At 42.2% G+C, this 19869-nt stretch overlaps 2 protein-coding genes and 1 long non-coding RNA gene across 4 annotated transcripts; 2 read left to right on the top strand and 1 right to left on the bottom strand.

Moving 5' to 3' along the window:
- Window positions 1-1727: 1727 nt before the first annotated feature.
- On the bottom strand, window positions 1728-8037 carry LOC138945844 (galactoside alpha-(1,2)-fucosyltransferase 2-like). Its single transcript, XM_070317359.1, has 2 exons — window positions 7537-8037; window positions 1728-1907 (listed from the first exon to the last, which is right to left on the bottom strand). Exons 1-2 carry the CDS (start codon window positions 8035-8037, stop codon window positions 1728-1730), a joined length of 681 nt encoding a protein of 226 aa, XP_070173460.1.
- Window positions 8038-9371: 1334 nt separating this feature from the next.
- LOC138945388 (scavenger receptor class A member 5-like) lies at window positions 9372-16078 on the top strand. Of its 2 annotated transcripts, XM_070316820.1 has the most exons (4): window positions 9372-9552; window positions 13936-14044; window positions 15152-15296; window positions 15864-16078. In XM_070316820.1, the coding sequence occupies exons 2-4, from the start codon at window positions 13936-13938 to the stop codon at window positions 16033-16035; spliced, it is 426 nt and encodes a 141-aa protein (XP_070172921.1). In that variant the 5' UTR covers window positions 9372-9552; the 3' UTR covers window positions 16036-16078. The 2 variants fall into 2 exon arrangements, with proteins under 2 accessions (XP_070172921.1, XP_070172922.1); XM_070316821.1 differs by lacking the exon at window positions 13936-14044 and having other exon boundaries at window positions 9374-9552.
- A 1985-nt stretch (window positions 16079-18063) lies between these two features.
- On the top strand, window positions 18064-19521 carry LOC138945389 (uncharacterized). Its single transcript, XR_011448982.1, has 2 exons — window positions 18064-18416; window positions 18695-19521. It is a non-coding gene; the product is annotated as an uncharacterized lncRNA (long non-coding RNA).
- The last annotated feature ends 348 nt before the right edge of the window (window positions 19522-19869 follow it).

Here is a 19869-nt window from a genome sequence, read left to right as displayed (position 1 = left end):
AGTTTTTGTAGTTCAGCATTTTTATCACTATCACTGCTGTTGTTGTTGTTTTTCTCGATTTCAATGATCTACATTTCTTCTTTAAAAGGATACAAAAATACAAGAAACAAAGAAGCGTCTCTCAAGGGAAAGGAAAAAATTTTTGGTTCTCCCCAACCTGAAACGTCTTTACACCGAAACCAAAACTAACTGTTAGTCTTGAGACATCTCACCAACGGAAATCTTTGATCTCACTAGGATTGTTCTTAGTTTTTTCCCTTCACACACACACAGTTTGTAACAAAAGTAAAATTCATCTAGGATCAGCTCTTTTATCTCACTAGGATACAGTTCTTTGGTTGTTTTTTCCCCTTTACACACACACACACATACATATGGACACACACACACACATACACATGCCTCTCAAACACACACTGTCAAATAAAGCTGTATTCATGCCTTTATTAATCATGCAATCACCATTCCTAATTCTTACTGCAACCATACATGTGTAAATATTCTCACTTGGCTACTCGATCTTATCACATTGACTTTCATCATGCAAAAAAATTGTGCGACCAAAACCTTACTTTGACTTACATGACAGATTAAAACAAAGTTTTACACAATAATTTCAATACAAGACAAAGAGAAAATGTAAGTTAAATTTCTTAAACCAGCAAGAAACTGAAATACGAGAAATCTGCATATCGTCGCTGGCCTTCGAAGACCTCGTATCTTCAAAATCATAGTTCTGAGATAATGACAAAAGAGTGTTTTAAAAATCAAATTCCTCTTCACCAGATCAAAACGTGTAGATACGAGGTTTTCACTTTTTTGTTTTGAATTTAAGGAACAATTACGAGGATTTTCAACAGACTCGCAGGGATTCAAACAGACAATACGAGGTTTTCCCGCTAATGTCTCAACACCCAACGCAATACGAGGTTTTTAAAATCAGGGGAAAAAGACCTTTGCAAAATAGATAGAGTTACAAGCTTTTCACAGATGATAGGAAACAAATCAAGGGACGGAACCATGCAAAAATCCGAAAATCGGGAAAATGTAAGTTACGAGGTCTTCGAAGGCCAGTGACGATATGGCCATTGTCAGGTGTGTCAAAGTCAAAGACAATTTTTGATTTTAATGTTTTCACATTAATGTTATTGTTACTTTGTGGTTTTATTTGTTTACGCTACGGTAAGGCTCCAAAAATTGAACTAGGATTGGTACCGTGCAGGCACACTGATATTGTCATGATTATTGCAGATGAAAACATTGAAAAGTCTATTTATTTTTTATTAATGACAGCAGAAATACATAAGATATCAAGGTAAAAATTACAACTTGACAGGGAGTCTTCTTCTTCTTCTTCTTCAGCGTTCGACGATGAAAAGATGTAGACACAACCATATTTGTCGGTGATGCGTAGACACTCGGTTCTCACCTCACCCTGAAGGTCAGTGTCTTCCGTCTTCGGTAGGCCTTCGTGGGTGTGATTTTGGACTTTTCCTTGTCCTAGACAAGTTTCCTCACACGGTTATCGGCCCTCATCTGGCCGGGTTTGACTTCCGAGTGTCCTTCTCCTAGGAAAGCTGCCTATCAGGGCTGACGAGTCTTTCCAACCCGGCGCTTGTGAAAGCAGCAAAAACATGGGGCATCTTCATCCGCTAAAACAGCCGTTGGGAGCTCCTCGTCCGCCTGTTTTACCGTTGGGATGTGAGACTAAGGGTCCTCTTCCGCCTTCACAGCCGTTGGGAGTACACTCTCCTCGTCCGCCTGGTCAGCCGTTGGGACGTAGAGTCTTTGTAGGTAACCCATACCTGGGGGTTTGGTTCATGGGCGCCAGGGCGTGTCCACGCACCGGTGGGCCTGCACTGCCGCATGTTCGGGGCCAAACCTCCTCCGCGCCCTTGCAATTCTGCCTGGGGACATAAGGCCCCCAGTTACCACCCAACACCTCGTGGAGGGTTGCTTTAAAGCTTGCATAGGACTTGTTGTGGAGAGGCTTACTGGCAGGGAGAGACTTACGCAAGGCTGCTCTCTTTTTCGCCGGTGCTGCAAGCAGCTTGGCTAGCCGGCGGTGAAGGCTGAAAGCGGGATGTGACAAGCACATGTATGTATGCCAACACGCTGCGGGCGCATCACACAACCATTCGTTGGGCCTTGACAGGGAGCAATTGCAATCGAATGGTCATTGAAAAATTCGTTGAGAAACTATAATCTGCTTAGAAGTCATCCAACTCACAGAGCTCAAACCTTCTTGAGACTCATGCACTTGTTAAAGCATTTGGCAAAATCAACTTCTTAAAGTCTCCTTCTAGAAGCTCGCTGCACAAAGCTTTTACACCAAATTTTTTAGTAAAAAAGACTTTGCTCAGTCAATTAGCCCTATCAAATATTACTGAGTGAACTCAAATGCTGAGATAAGGAGTCTTATAATATTGAAAATCATGCACATTTCTTACTGTGTTTGGTAATTAAATTTGGCCACCTGGGGCCAGTTTCATAAGCCAGAAACACAGTCGACCAACTGCAGTTGTCCGAGAGAACCACAGTAATCCGACGTTACAGTACTCCTCGGATAAGGTGACCCCCGTTGGGACCCAAACAAATCGTGATCTTATCCGAGGGACACGTTAACCGATCCTCGGATAAGGTCAATTTCAGTAGAAAAAATTGATCTTATCCGAGGAGATCAGAGTTTAGTTTGAGGCCCCATAAAAGACTTCCCGCCAATTGAAAGTCAATGACGTGATAATGGGCAGATCCAGAGAGAGACGCACACTGACATACATACTGACACTGACACAGACCATCGGCTGCATTAGAGAGAGAGAGAGAGAGAGAGAGAGAGAGAGAGAGAGAGAGAGAGAGAGAGAGAGAGAGAGAGAGAGCGAGAGAGAGGGGAGGTGAGGTAAGACAGACAGACATAGAACGAGAAGAGAGACACAGACAAACTGATCATGACAGACAGAGATAAAGAGAGGAGACGGAGAGAGAGACAGAGTTAACAAGTCGCGTAAGGCGAAATTACTACATTTAGTCAAGCTGTGGAACTCACAGAATAAAACTGAACGCACTGCATTTTTTCACAATGACCGTAGTCCGCCGCTAGTGCATAACGGAGTGAAACTGACGAGCCTGTTCAGCGCGGTAGTGGTTTCGCTGTGCTGCATAGCATGCTTTTCTGTACCTCTCTTCGTTTTAACTTTCTGAGCGTGATTTTAATCCAAACATATCATATCTATATGTTTTTGGAATCAGGAACCGACAAGGAATAAGATGAAATTGTTTTTAAATCGATTTCGGAAATTTAATTTTGATCATAATTTTTATATTTTTAATTTTTAGAGCTTGTTTTTAATCCAACTATAACATCTTTATATGTTTTTGGAATCAGGAAATGATGCAGAATAAAATGAACGTAAATTTGGATCGTTTTATATAAAAAAAAGAATTTATTACAATTTTCAGATTTTAATGACCAAAGTCATTAATTAATTTTTAAGCCACCAAGATGAAATGCAATACCAAAGTCCGGCCTTCGTCGAAGATTGCTTTACAAAATTGTCAATCAATTTTATTAAAAAACAAGAGGCGAAGCCTTCACGGCTCACGTAAGAAATCGACAAACAGTAACACAAACTCAATCACTCCGTCACACATACACACACACAGTAAGCATACCGTCGCGATTTGACCTTGAACGGTTGAAAACGACGTTAAACACCAAATAAAGAAAGAAAGAAACAGTAAGCATAAGTGATACGGTGCAAGAGTGCGAGACACTAGATCTAGATCTGTAGCCTACTTTTTAGTACTTACAAGTTACGGGGACACGACTGCCAGATGGCCAGATCGACGCTGCGCTTTCGACAGCGCTTCCTCGCGCAGACACTGGAAACACGCTCTGCAGATTAACCTGTAGGAAATCTCCTTTGGTATCTTCTTTATCTATTTTTCTGGAGCTACGAAACCGAACAATGTGAAATCTTGAGTCGTCTTCTTCGAATCGGCGAACTGCAGCTCGGTGATAACTGTATCTATACCACAATCCTTCACGCGATCTGACCTAAACTTGACCCCTGACCTGGTCTACATACCACACAGGACACAAATCAGTCACCTGTTTTTACCCCCCCAAAACCCCCCACCACCCGGTTTCTTTGGATACACACTTTAACTACATACGTGCCGACGAAATGTTGATCATTGCTTCAATACTTTGAAGCTGTTGCTTGGATAATAACCAGGTAAAATTAGTATTTCGGTGTTCAGTCAAATGTTAAAGTTTCTATCACATACACACACAATCAATCAATCAATCAATGAGGCTTATATCGCGCATATTCCGTGGGCACAGTTCTAGGCGCTCTGCAGTGATGCCGTGTGAGATGAAATTTTATACGGCCAGTAATTGCAGCCATTTCGGCGCATATTTACCTTTCACGGCCTATTATTCCAAGTCACACGGGTATAGGTAGACAATTATTAACTGTGCCTAAGCAATTTTTGCCAGGAAAGACCCTTTTGTCAATCGTGGGATCTTTAACGTGCACACCCAATCAGTGTAGTGTACACGGGGGGGAGTTCGGACACCGAAGAGAGTCTGCACACAAATTTGACTCTGAAATAAATTTCCGCCGAACCTGGGATCGAACTCACGCTGACAGCGGCCAACTGAATACAAATCCAGCGAGCTACCAACTGAGCTATATCCCCGCCCCGCCCACACACACATACACACGCACAGACAGACAAAGTTTAGCATCGCATAGGCTACACTTACGTGAGCCAATGAGGGTGTGACAGTGCCGCCTCAACTTTTACAAAAAGCCGGATATGACGTCATCAAAAGTATTTATCGAAAAAAAGAAAAAAATGGTCCGGGGATATCATTCCCAGGAACTCTCATGTCAAATTTCATTCGGTCAAGTAGTTTGGTCTGAATCGCTCTACACACACACACGCACAGACACACAGACATACACACACACACACACACACACACATATATATAATATATATATATATATCGAAAATTTGGGCTGCCACTTGACATTCTTTGTTTGGCTTTTCTTTTCCTTGATTTTGTTATATATATATATTTATTCCCCCCTCTGCTTCTTTACCTCTGTAAACTTGTAGGGGTAGTTATTTTTCGATAATGACCCAGCAACCAAACAAATAACGACCCAGCAACAGCCTGAATCCTCGATAGTGCAATGGGTTGAGAAGCTGTTCTGTTTCGGTACTACTTTTTGCGACTGAAAAGTTCTGAACGCTCTAATGTACGAAGTATACATCTCTGGAGCAAACAATACAAACATACCGCATTTAAATTAACAACTACAGGCCTGAACACATGAATCTCCATATAAAATCCATGAGTTCGGTTGTTTTCTGAATCTAGATCAGACGTTCATCACAAGCAATTTCCCAAGGCAAGTAACTCATACTTTGTCTAGCGACAAGAGTAGTTCCCCTTCTTTTCACTCAGTTTCTTCGACAACAGACCGTGCAATCCGACGGTCAGTTTTCAACAATATTTCATTTAATAAACAGATCACACGCAACCAAATGCACACATCTCATCAATTTAAACAACATAAAGCGGTTTCATACACTATTTTCCCCAGAAAACTTAACTTCATACAGTTTTTAACGTTGGAACACGGGTGCAAAAGTTCGTCTGCTAGTCCCATTTGACGAAAGAACATTATCCTATCCGATACCAAAACATATACAGAACACACAATATCTGCCTTTGCCGCCACAGCAGAATAACAGCATATCTGTGTACTTGATTTTAGTCCAAAATAGGAAAACTGACAAGAAGTGTTAACAGAATGGAATGATTTGCACGGAACTATACAACCGCGCATTAATCGATCGCCTGCGCAGGTTGACTGGTTGAGAGAATAGGATTCGATCAAACTTTCGCAAAAAACCTCCTCTTTTCTTTGAATAACTGAAGAAAGGAGGAATAAAGAGGTTACACACCTCGTCTCAGTGATTATCAAAAATAATGGTCTCAGTTCGCGGTCATGAAAAAGCTCGCTAAAGCTCGCATTTTTCATGATCCGCTAACTTCGACCATTATTTTTGATAATCACTGAGACTCGGCATGTAACCTCTACATATATAATGTATACACCACGACCCTCGTCTCGATTCCCCCTCTATGTTAAAACATTTAGTCAAAACTTGACTAAATGTAAAAAGAGAGAGAGAGATATTGGAGGCTGAGAGAGAGAAAGAGACATGATAGAACTGAAGAGAGAGAGATGGCCAGACTGGGGCCAAACGGATAGAGAGAAAGAGAGAGAGGAGAGGGGTCGGAGACTGAGAGTGAGAGACAGACAGACAGACAGAAACAGAGACCATGAGAGAAGAGGGAGAGAGGGGGAACGAAAGAGCCTCGGAGAGAGAAAGAGAGAGAGAGAGAGCTTCCAAATATCTCAAATCTTGAACAATGTCTTTTATTTTGGCCTAAAATGGGCACTACTCAAATATCGCTTATGACATGCATAACAACATGAGGTCAATTCTAGCCTTATGCCTCTGCAGAAGGGGAGCGGGCACACTGCAGTTGCATCTGTCATCATCCACGGGTCTCACTCTGTCAAAGTGGTTTCCGTTGGCAATTTGATTGGTTCAGCGACTTTTTTGGCGGGAACTATTTTCCAAGTTTTATTTGCGAAAGATTTCCTCATCCTTCTCTTTGGGGTAAAATAATCGGGCCAAATAATCTGATGACGTTTACATTTGTGCGTCACTTCTCTTTTGATGTCATTATGGAGAAAAAAAACTCTGTCAAGGCCACAGGAGCTTGTATCCAACCACCGGTCGATAATTATTTACTCCTTATTCCATTTATTTACTCCTTATTCATACAGTCTACTAAGGGTAAGCATGCAGCAGTAAATAATAAGCATGCAGGAGTAAATAATTATCGACCGGTGGTTGGATACAAGCTCCTGTGGTCAAGGCCGCAAAATTGGGAGATTTTTTTCCGTTTCAGTTTCGCTTGATCTTAAGCGGTGGTCTTCTGCATTTAGAGACCAGAACGGGGGTCACCTAAAAAGAGGTGTTCCCATATCCGAGGTCACGGTAAGCGAGGTTTTCTTAGTCATACAAAGAAGGCTTTAGGTCGGCACCAACACCCTGATTGATGTTATCAGAGGTGTGACCTTAAACGGTAGTGACGTTAACCGGGGAGTAGGCCTACTGTAGTCACACATATATTATATCCAACCACGGTAAGCATAATTATAGTACCTAACCTCCGAATAAAAAAGAGCCCCGTGTAGTGAAAGCCTTCATCTCGACATTAGTGCCTGCATGAGGAATCCTACCCATCAAGAGAATGTTCAGGTGATCGCCACGAGGAAGTCATAAAGGTATCCAACCCGGGTAGATATAGTCCCTACCATCCGGATTAAATGAACCCCCAAGCCAAGTCCCGTTGACAATGAAATCCTTCATGTAGACAGTCGTGCCAGCGTTAAAAAACCCAATCCACCAAGAAAAAGTTCCGAAGGTGATTACAGTGTGGTCTAAAGAAGACAGAACATGCATGTCCACGGCCGGGGAATGTGCTGTCAGGAAATGCACGTGGTGACCGCTAAGAATGCTTTCCTTGCACCACTCCGGACTGTCACTGCCAACCACGAAGACACAGTCAGGGTAGCGGCTGCGGAAAAACGCCATGGATCTGTTGAGGTAGTCTGGTGAAACCTGGGGGTAGCCGTGTTTTCTTTTGCTCTCGCTGGCCATGTCTCCGCGACGCACGTGCACGCCTATCAGAGGGGAGGTGCTGTGATTCTGTCTCAGTTCCTGGACCACCTTTGAAGACTCGCTCCGAATCTCACCAGTGAAGGTCAAAGCTTGGCGGATCACTGCTTCATGGTCTTGGAAGTATCTGTAAGATTGTAGGTAGTTTCCTATGGTGAAATCCTTGCTCGAATTCAAGCGGGTTAGCTTTTCTTCAAATTTGCAGCAAGATACTTCAAAGGCAGGGGCAGAGAGCTTGCAGCGGTTTTCAAACATGGAAAAACTTGCTGAGGTTTGATTAAAGCTCGTGAGTGCGAAGGGTAAGTAGTGGCTTCCTAAGAAGACGGGTAATCTCTTGAGAGTCAAGGCCAAGCCTAAAGTGCTCGCGTACTCGAACAGTTCGTTGCCAAGTCGACCAGTGAAGCGCGTGCAAAGAACTCCTGTGAAGCTGTTGGAAGATTGTGTTGGTGATTTTGAGGATGAATTATCCGACGACAACGACGGAGAAGTTACAGAAAAAATTGAAGACAACGCAGACAATGGGGATCTTTCCGACGATGACGACGAGCGCGCTGATGCGAGTGCTGTTGAAAGAAGCGTTGTGTGCTGAATCACATACACGGAGAACACAATACTGGCCACGCACACAGCCACAAAAAGCCCTGCAACACAAAATGAACAAACGTGAGAGTTACTCAATAAGCTAATGTCTGAGTATGTTAATATAGACATTGATCCAGGACTGTTACTTGTACTACTTCCGGTCCTTTCAGTATTGGCCTTTACCAGTAATTACCGGTATTTTACCGGTTGAAACAAGAAAATAGCGGAACGAAATTGGCTGCCGGTATGACCTACCGGTTGATTTTTAGAACTACCGGGTTTGTTTCGCTGGTAAAAAACAACACACACAAAAAACAGTAGGGGAGACCGGGGCTACTTTTTTGCTTTTGGTAGCATAACTGGCGAGTTTGATGAACTAGACGACTGATTTTTTATTTTACATCAAGACAAATGTGTAGCTGATATCCAGACACATCTTCACATTTTGCAGTACTACTATTATTACCAATGCCACTAGAAGTAGTAGTAGAACAGAACTTAGCTTTGAGTTTGAATTGAGCACTTTAGTTATGAATGTATGACTGAGTCATCGGCCATGGACATTCATTATACTTTATAGCTCACTTGCATCCACGAAGAGTGCTTGCGTTCGTCATTTGTAATATTGCCAACCAATTATTTCCTTCCATACATTTAGTATTTGAAAATTAGCAAGTTTATCTAATTGTTTCTCTTCAATTTCAAAATTAAATTAAAAAATATCAAATGTTGAATTGTAAATTAAGTTACTAGTAATAGTATTACTGTATTAGACAACAGTAATAATAACTACTATGCTGTTTTTTTCAAGTATTCCCTGGATACATGTGCACAGTGAAGAGTAGCTTTTCTTGTCAACTTTCAAGTCTGCAAGACCCAGGAGGAATGGAAGAATCCAACAAACACTTGAAACAGAAATCCAAATGTTTTTTCTCGACCTTAATAAATTATTTAAAGTGCATAAGTAAGTCATCTTTAATATGAATATTATTTGTGTTTGCAGTTGCAGATGGCCTGCAGTCCCATGTGAGCTGCCTTTTTCTGCATCAATGACATGGATCAAGACCCGGGCATTCTGACTCTCCTTTTAACCTTCACCGGATCAAGCGTTGGACTACACAGTCCGGATGACACGACCCACACTTCACAGTCCGGATGACATGACCCACACTTTCCAAAGGATTCAACGTAAAAAGTTATGGGTTGTACACGATCCACGCCATCCGGATAGGAATAAACATTTTTTCCGCCTCTTTGCAGAGTATGGGTCGTACACGACCCACGTCATCCGAATAAGGATAAACAACGTAACATTCATTACATAATTCCATATGGGTCGTCCACCACCCACATCATCCGGACTGTGTAGTTCTATACGTCATCGTTTATTTGTTTGTTCACAAAGATAATCTTTCAAAAAATGGGCAATGGAAAGGTCGTATGGTGATTAGAGATTGCATGAAGTCTCAATTAAAAACTCCAAAAAGTTTCAGAGATAAAGTCGGTTGTGAGGCTCTGGGTCGTCCTCAACCCACAAAGTACGGTGAAGGTTAACTACAGAAGCTTTGAAATCTTGATCGTCACAAAACCATGAACCCCATGGGACTGGGTGGCCGAGTGGTAACGCACTTGCGCTCGGAATCGAGAGGTTGCGTGTTCGACCCTGGGTCAGGCCGCTATTTTCTCCCCCCTTTCCTAACCTAGATGGTGGGTTCAAGTGCTAGTCTTTCGGATGAGACGAAAAACCGAGGTCCCTTCGTGTACACTATATTGGGGTGTGCACGTTAAAGATCCCACGATTGACAAAAGGGTATTTCCTGGCAAAATTGTATAGGCATAGATAAAAATGTCCATCAAATACCCGTGTGACTTGGAATAAAGGCCGCGAAAGGTGAATGCTCGCCTAACAGGCTTGAGGTTTGCTGGTCGATGTGAATGCGTTATATATTGTGTGTAAAAAATGTTTGTTTGTCTGTCTGTCTGTAAAAAAAATTCCATTTCACACGGCAGAAATTAATATGTAAAGCTATATAAGCTCACCATAATAATAAGAAGAAAGGTTTAATGTTATGTAAAATCAAAATACCAAAATCAAGCACCTATTAATCTGATCTACGGCGCGGGAGTGTGTGTGTCTCTGCTCTCTCTCATCTCACTCTTGGCACACAGGTCAAAGCAGAGGTTAACTTGAGTGCACGTGTACCTAACCCATTTCGTTCTTCGAGAGACTTTTTCCGTGAAAACCTTTTCAGTGCCTCAGGGTCAGCTCAGGGTCAGTGTCATAAGAGCCTACATGTATGGCCGGACGAAGCCATGTTAACGGAAGGGATATAAGACCGTTTTCAGCGGATTTTCACTCTGCTAAAACCTGACTTTCTTGCAGTTGCTTTGTCTGCAATGCCTTAGAACTCTACAAATAGTTACGTTTTTCTACTCTGCATTTGAGTGACTTATATACCAACATTTTTACATTTAGTCAAGTTATGACTAAATGTTTTAACATCGAGGGGGGAATCGAGACGAGGGTCGTGGTGTATGTGTGTGTGTATGTGTGTGTGTGTGTGCGTGCGTGTAGAGCGATTCAGACCAAACTACTGGACCGATCTTTATGAAATTTGACATGAAAGTTCCTGGGTATGATATCCCCATACGTTTTTTTCATTTTTTTGATAAATGTCTTTGATGACGTCATATCCGGCTTTTCGTGAAAGTTGAGGCGGCACTGTCACGCCCTCATTTTTCAACCAAATTGGTTGAAATTTTGGTCAAGTAATGTTCGACGAAGCCCGGACTACGGTATTGCATTTCAGCGTGGTGGCTTAAAAATTAATTAATGACTTTGGTCATTAAAAATCTGAAAATTGTAAAAAAAATATTTCTTTTATAAAACGATCCAAATTTACGTTCATCTTATTCTCCATCATTTGCTGATTCCAAAAACATATAAATATGTTATATTTGGATTAAAAACAAGCTCTGAAAATTAAATATATAAACATTATTATCAAAATTAAATTGTCGAAATCAATTTAAAAACACTTTCATCTTATTCCTTGTCGGTTCCTGATTCCAAAAACATATAGATATGATATGTTTGGATTAAAAACACGCTCAGAAAGTTAAAACGAAGAGAGGTACAGAAAAGCGTGCTATCGTTCTCAGCGCAACTACTACCCCGCTCTTCTTGTCAATTTCACTGCCTTTGCCGTGAGCGGTGGACTGACGATGTTACGAGTATACGGTCTTGCTGCGTTGCATTGCGTTTAGTTTTATTCTGTGAGTTCGACAGCTACTTGACTAAATGTTGTATTTTCGCCTTACGCGACTTGTTATTTCTTATTTTCAGCACAGTGTAGGAAAAATCATGAACCAAAATATTATTTATTTTCTAATTTAACATTTGTTTTACAAATGTGACCATGGTCTTCAGGGGCGGACGAGGGGGGGGGCACAGGGGGCACGTGCCCCCCCCCCCCCCCCCCACCGAGAAAAAAAAAAAAAAGAAGAAGAAAAAAAAAGGTTTTTCTATGCTGATTCTATGACCATTTCTAATTTCAAATGGCACCAGATGGCACCATTTTGCCGCTTCTTTGGGCAAAAAAAGTTTTCCGGGGGGCATGCCCCCGGACCCCCCTAGCAAATTCGGGCGCTTCGCGCCCATCACATTCACTTTCGATTCAAAGTGCCCCCCCCCCCCCCCCCCCCCTTACAAAGCAACTGATCCGCCCCTGGTCTTTCAAACATACAGGGACATTAAACATTGTTATGTTAAAACAAGTCGCGTAAGGCGAAAATACAACATTTAGTCAAGTAGCTGTCGAACTCACAGAATGAAACTGAACGCAACGCAACGCAGCAAGACCGTATACTCGTAGCATCGTCACTCCACCGCCCGTGGCAAAGGCAGTGCCCGTGGAATTGACAAGAAGAGCGGGGTATTCGTTGCGCTGAGAACGATAGCACGCTTTTCTGTACCTCTCTTCGTTTTAACTTTCTGAGCGTGTTTTTAATCCAAACATATCATATCTATATGTTTTTGGAATGAGGAACCGACAAGGAATAAGATGAAAGTGTTTTTAAATTGTTTTCGAAAAAAAATTTTGATAATAATTTTTATATATTTAATTTTCAGAGCTTGTTTTTAATCCGAATATAACATATTTATATGTTTTTGGAATCAGCAAATGATGGAGAATAAGATAAACGTAAATTTGGATCGTTTTATAAATATTGGTTTTTTTTTACAATTTTCAGATTTTTAATGACCAAAGTCATTAATTAATTTTTAAGCCACCAAGCTGAAATGCAATACCGAAGTCCGGGCTTCGTCGAAGATTACTTGACCAAAATTTCAACCAATTTGGTTGAAAAATGAGGGCGTGACAGTGCCGCCTCAACTTTCACGAAAAGCCGGATATCACGTCATCAAAGACATTTATCAAAAAAATGAAAAAAACGTTCGGGGATTTCATACCCAGGAACTCTCATGTCAAATTTCATAAAGATCGGTCCAGTAGTTTAGTCTGAATCGCTCTACACACACACACAGACAGACACACACAGACACACACACACACACACACACACACACACACACACACACCACGACCCTCGTCTCGATTCCCCCTCTACGTTAAAACATTTAGTCAAAACTTGACTAAATGTAACAAGTCGCGTAAGGCGAAAATACAATATTTAGTCAAGTAGCTGCCCTTTTTCAGCAAGACCGTATACTCGTAGCATCGTCAGTCCACCGCTCATGGCAAAGGCAGTGAAATTGACAAGAAGAGCGGGGTAGTAGTTGCGCTAAGAAGGATAGCACGCTTTTCTGTACCTCTCTTTGTTTTAACTTTCTGAGCGTGTTTTTAATCCAAACATATCATATCTATATGTTTTTGGAATCAGGAACCGACAAGGAATAAGATGAAAGTGTTTTTAAATTGATTTCGAAAAAAAAATTTTGATAATAATTTTTATATATTTAATTTTCAGAGCTTGTTTTTAATCCGAATATAACATATTTATATGTTTTTGGAATCAGCAAATGATGGAGAATAAGATAAACGTAAATTTGGATCGTTTTATAAATTTTTATTTTTTTTTACAATTTTCCGATTTTTAATGACCAAAGTCATAAATTAATTTTTAAGCCACCAAGCTGAAATGCAATACCGAACCCCGGGCTTCGTCGAAGATTACTTGACCCAAATTTCAACCAATTTGGTTGAAAAATGAGGGCGTGACAGTGCCGCCTCAACTTTCACGAAAAGCCGGATATGACGTCATCAAAGACATTTATCAAAAAAATGAAAAAAACGTTCGGGGATTTCATACCCAGGAACTCTCATGTCAAATTTCATAAAGATCGGTCCAGTAGTTTAGTCTGAATCGCTCTACACACACACACAGACACACACACAGACACACACACACACACACGCACATACACCACGACCCTCGTCTCGATTCCCCCCTCTACATTAAAACATTTAGTCAAAACTTGACTAAATGTAAAAAGAAGAAAAAGAAAAGCTTTTGTGCACAAATCAGAAAATACATTGTACATTTTAGATGGATGACCATGGAGAAGAGGTCAACCTGGGTTTCTGCTCCTTCCTTGGATCTACTGGCACCAACTGTGGACATGAGAAGGACGTTGGTGTACATTGTCGGCCTGATGGTCAGCGAATTATCAATGTTGTTTGTTTGTTTGTTTGTTTTTATATTTAGTCAAGTTTTGACTAAATATTTTAACATCGAGGGGGAATCGAAACGAGGGTCGTGGTGTATGTGCGTGTGTCTGTCTGTGTGTGTGTGTAGAGCGATTCAGACTAAACTACTGGACCGATCTTTATGAAATTTGACATGAGAGTTCCTGGGTATGAAATCCACGAACGTTTTTTTCATTTTTTTGATAAATGTCTTTGATGACGTCATATCCGGCTTTTTGTGAAAGTTGAGGCGGCACTGTCACGCCCTCATTTTTCAACCAAATTGGTTGAAATTTTGGTCAAGTAATCTTCGACGAAGCCCGGACTTCGGTATTGCATTTCAGCTTGGTGGCTTAAAAATTAATTGATGACTTTGGTCATTAAATATCTGAAAATTGTAAAAAAAAATAAAAATTTATAAAACGATCCAAATTTACGTTCATCTTATTCTCCATCATTTTCTGATTCCAAAAACATATAAATATGTTATATTTGGATTAAAAACAAGCTCTGAAAATTAAATATATAAAAATTATTATCAAAATTAAATTGTCGAAATCAATTTAAAAACACTTTCATCTTATTCCTTGTCGGTTCCTCATTCCAAAAACATATAGATATGATATGTTTGGATTAAAAACACGCTCAGAAAGTTAAAACAAAGAGAGGTACAGAAAAGCGTGCTATCCTTCTTAGCGCAACTACTACCCCGCTCTTCTTGTCAATTTCACTGCCTTTGCCATGAGCGGTGGACTGACGATACTACGAGTATACGGTCTTGCTGAAAAATGGCATTGCGTTCAGTTTCATTCTGTGAGTTCGACAGCTACTTGACTAAATATTGTATTTTCGCCTTACGCGACTTGTTTGTTTTACACACACGCATGCACTCACGCATTTACTCACGTGCGCGAACACGTACGTGCGCATACACACGCACGAAAACGCACGCAAGCACGCACACACAAACACACACACACACACACATACGCACGCACGCACGCACACACATACACACACACACACACACATTGTATCTCTCCAAACATTAAACCTATCTCAATGATTGTATACAGTGGCTGGCGTACGACTGGTGAACGGCTCGATTCCGTCCCAAGGGCGACTTGAAGTGTGGATGAACTTAAAATGGGGCCCGGTGTGTGATGAAGACTTCACCAGCGCTGATGCCGGAGTCATCTGTCGAATGCTCGGATATTCCGGGTGAGCAAGCTGATTGACGCAGGAAATTACACTGCTCTGTAACTAACTATGCTGAATACTTAAAGCAATATGTAAGGAGTGAAACGGTTGTTTTGCGTAAAATGTTCGATTTTGTGCATACTTTTTCTGCGAATGTCAGTATAACACGCACACGCTCACACACACACACGCAAGTACCGTCTTTTCTCTGTCCTCCTCTCTCTCTGTGTCTCTGTCTCTTTTACTACAGGTTGTTTGTCTGTCTCTTTTTCTATCTCTGTCTGTCCGTCTGTCTGTTTGTCTGTCTGTATGTCTGTCTCTCTGTCTGTCTGTCTGTCTGTCCTTGCTGTCTCTCTCTGTCTCGGTCTTGGTCTCTCTCTTTTTCTCTTTTTCGATCTCTATCTCTGTCTCTCTGATTCTCTGTAACCTAACATACCTTACCTTACCCGACCCTACCATACCCTACCTCACATTACCTACTTTACCCCACCCTACCCTACCCTACCCTACCCTACCTTACCCTGCCCCTTACCTTACTTTACCTTACCTCACCTCACTTCACATTACTTTACCTCACCTTACCCGCAGGGACGGAGCTACTGTCAAAGGCAGCTCGTACTACGGGAGCGGGACGGGCGAAATTCTGTTGAACAACGTTGCCTGCGATGGCACAGAAACCCACTTGGCTGACTGCTCCTACACAAAGGATGACTGTTCCAATGACCAAGTCGTTGGCGTTGACTGTTCAACTGATGGTTAAACTAAAAAGAATGAATTACCAGGGCTAATACGAAATTGAAATGACATGACGTTGATGTCTTTGCAACTGCCCCAATAAACATGCCAGAACTGGGCCACTGCTGGCTTTTTGCTGGCAAGTTTGGTAAAGCTGGCCATAAAAAAACCAACACTGGGCCAATTATGGTTTGCCAACAAAGGCCCAGTTATGGCTTGCCATCACTGGCCCATCTCTGGCATTCCAGTAATATTGTCGGCCAGTAAAATGCCTTAATTGGCCCACTGTTGGCACGCCATTGGTGGCCCAGTGCTTGTTTGCCAGCATTGGGCCATAGGTGGCGATTTGCTGGCAATTATAGGTGGGTTTTTGCTGGCACGCCAGCAGTGGGCCAATGCTGGATAATTGCTGGCAAGAAGATCTGCGACAGCACAGCGGTATGACTTTCTCACTTGGAGTGACGTAATGTACAAACAAATGTCGAAATATCTTGACGTCACTCGTGATGATGACGCATTGTCAACTAAATCCGGCCCGCGGTGGTTCTGCAGATGTCCGGTTATTGGCTCACGTAAGTGTAGCCTATGCGATGATAAACTTTGTCTGTCTGTGCGTGCGTGTGTGTGTGTGTGTGTGATAGAAACTTTAACATTTCCGAGTCTATGGATTACGTCAGTCTCGGTCAAAAGTGTTCGACGTGTGTGATAGAAACTATTTGAAGACGTCACATTATGACGTAAGAGGGTTAGACGTCACGCAAAGGAATTACTGAAAGTCTCGGTCATTGTTATTGTGAGCGGGCCGAGACTACTTGGCAGATCCAGGGTCTCGCTTTCTTGCACAGTTTCACCTATGCTTACTCTGTGTGTGTGTGTGTGTGTGTGTGTCTGTGTGTGTGTGTGTGTGTGTGTGTGTGTGTGTGTGTGTGTGTGTGTGTGTATGTGTGACGGAGTGATTGAGTTTGTGTTACTGTTTGTCGATTTCTTACGTGAGCCTTGAAGGCTTCGCCTCTTGTTTGTTTTGCATTCAACTTCAAGGAATTTCCAAAGCACCTTCTTCGATTTCAGTACGCGTCCGATCTCCTCCGGCTAGAAGCAAGCGTGGTGAGTTTCACAAACAGTTGTGTGAGCAGGTCGTCGCAACGGCGTTAGATCTAGTATCTTCTTGTTCTTTTCCTCCGTTGTCGGTCTTTTTTTCAACTTTCTTCTGCTGGACGTTTGAGTCAGTTCGCAAAATATAATAGACTTTAAGAAGTCGTCCTCTCTGTAAGAAAGAATCTGCGCGCGCACGCGCGCGTGTGTGTGTGTGTGTGTGTGTGTGTGTGTGTGTGTGTGTGTGTGTGTGTGTGTGCGCCCGCGCGCGCGGTTGTGTGTGTGTGTGTGTGTGTGTGTGCGCCCGCGCGCGCGGTTGTGTGTGTGTGTGTGTGTGTGTGTGTGTGTGTGTGTGTGTGTGCCTTTTTCCTTTCTTTGTGTGATTGAGTTTGTTTTGTCTCTGTCAAAAGAAAAGCACCATAGGCATTACCATAAGCTTACTTGTAACCAAACAAATTGCATCTTGTGAATGTTGACATTGAGTATGTGTCTATTCACTCCAGGACAAAGATTTGTGCAAGTGTCTGACTGCCCAACTGGATAAGATGCAGCTCGCCTGGGTCTCAGTTCCTGAGAGAAACGCAAGAGAGCTGTCCGAGACAACGTAAGCTTCGCAGGTTAGATCAAAATACATATTCCTGTTGACCCCTTACTTCTGCTTGGCATTTTAGTCAGTTCAGAAAATATGATAGATTACAAGAAGTCGTCCTCTCTGTGAGAATGCCTCTGTGTGTGTATGTGTGTGTGTGTGTGTGTGTGTGTGTGTGTGTGTGTGTGTGTGTGTGCGCGTGTGTGTGTGCGCGTGTGTGTGTGTGAGCGCGCGCGCGTGCGTGCGTGCGTGTGCTGTTTGCTTGCATGCCTGCGTGTATGCTTGCGTTTGTTTGGTTGTTTGGTTGTGTGTGTGTGTGTGTGTGTGTGTGTGTGTGTGTGTGTGTGTGTGTGTGTGTGTGTGTGTGTGTGTGTGTGTGCGCCCGCGCGCGCGGTTGTGTGTGTGTGTGTGTGTGTGCGCCCGCGCGCGCGGTTGTGTGTGTGTGTGTGTGTGTGTGTGTGTGTGTGTGCCTTTTTCCTTTCTTTGTGTGATTGAGTTTGTTTTGTCTCTGTCAAAAGAAAAGCACCATAGGCATTACCATAAGCTTACTTGTAACCAAACAAATTGCATCTTGTGAATGTTGACATTGAGTATGTGTCTATTCACTCCAGGACAAAGATTTGTGCAAGTGTCTGACTGCCCAACTGGATAAGATGCAGCTCGCCTGGGTCTCAGTTCCTGAGAGAAACGCAAGAGAGCTGTCCGAGACAACGTAAGCTTCGCAGGTTAGATCAAAATACATATTCCTGTTGACCCCTTAATCTACATGTGTGTGTGTGTGTGCGCGTGTGTGTGTGCGCGTGTGTGTGTGTGAGCGCGCGCGCGTGCGTGCGTGCGTGTGCTGTTTGCTTGCATGCCTGCGTGTATGCTTGCGTTTGTTTGGTTGTTTGGTTGTGTGTGTGTGTGTGTGTGTGTGTGTGTGTGTGTGTGTGTGTGTGTGTGTGTGTGTGATATGGAATAATGAATTAAAACCAACAAAACTCGTTTGCTTTCATGTTTCAAGAGGTGAACGGCAGGAGGACTTGAGAGTTTCAATGGCTTACCGTAGGCTACGACGTCAGGACAAAGAAAAGAAGCGTTATCTCAACGTTGCGGATGCGAACAGAGAAATGACAGAATCAAGACAATCCTACGGAGGTTTACTGGGAAGTGAACAAGAAACATTCCTGCCTTTGGTCATCATGTCTCGAGTGTGAAATTTAGAACGCTGTACAAATAAAATAAAACAGTGAGCAACTGAAAACAAAGCGTACGTTTCTGTAATGTTTCGGTAATGAGTCGTTGCTGTTTGGAAGCTTTACATTTGTTTTGTTTTAAATATATATTACTGTATTGTTGTTGTGCCCGCTATAACTGCGTTGATGACGATATTCTGTCAAAACCACTGCCTTTACTTGCCAGATAAGTTACACGACAAATGTGATTAGCATTTCAATTGCATTTTACTGATGAATTTGATAATTACGCATATGCATATTGCTAATGTACAGCTTGACAGCATTGCCCTTTGCTTTATTTGCGCACGTCTTGCCGCCAGCATGGGTTGAAAAGTCCATTGATGTGCTGTGTTTTGTTATTGTTATTACATTCACAGTAAAAAATGACAAAACAAAGCATATTTATAGACTTCTAACAACCATCTATGGGCTAACAAGACTGTGCAGATCGAGTACATGAATAGAGCCGTCATTCTATCCGAATCAGTGGTATTGGTATATTTCCTGCAACTTATTGGCATTTTGCTGGCAATGGTAAAGACAGAAATATGGCATTTTGCCGGGCCAGTTGTGGCCCGGTAATTTCAGCAGGTAAAGGGCCATTAACGGAAAATATATGGAAAAAAGTTTTTTTTTATATGGAACTAAAAACCTGCAAAATGCTGGCAAAATGCTGGCGAAATGCTGGCAAAATGCTGGGTTTTTGATGGCAAGCCATCAATAAGCCATCAAATAAATGATGGGTTTTTGCTGGCAAAATTCTGGCAAAATGATGGCAAGCCATCAAAAAGCCATCAAATAAATGATGGGTTTTTGCTGGCAAAATTCTGGCAAAATGATGGCAAAATGATGGCAAGCCATCAAAAAGCCATCAAATAAATGATGGGTTTTTGCTGGCAAATTGCTGGCAAATTGCTGGAAAAATGATGGCAAGCCATCAAAAAGCCAGCAAATAAATGAT

The sequence above is a fragment of the Littorina saxatilis genome, linkage group LG13, assembly GCF_037325665.1.
Source record: "Littorina saxatilis isolate snail1 linkage group LG13, US_GU_Lsax_2.0, whole genome shotgun sequence".
NCBI lineage: Eukaryota > Metazoa > Mollusca > Gastropoda > Littorinimorpha > Littorinidae > Littorina > Littorina saxatilis.
The sequence above is the reverse complement of the archived record's forward strand: the minus strand, read 5'-3'. Positions and strand labels throughout refer to the sequence as shown.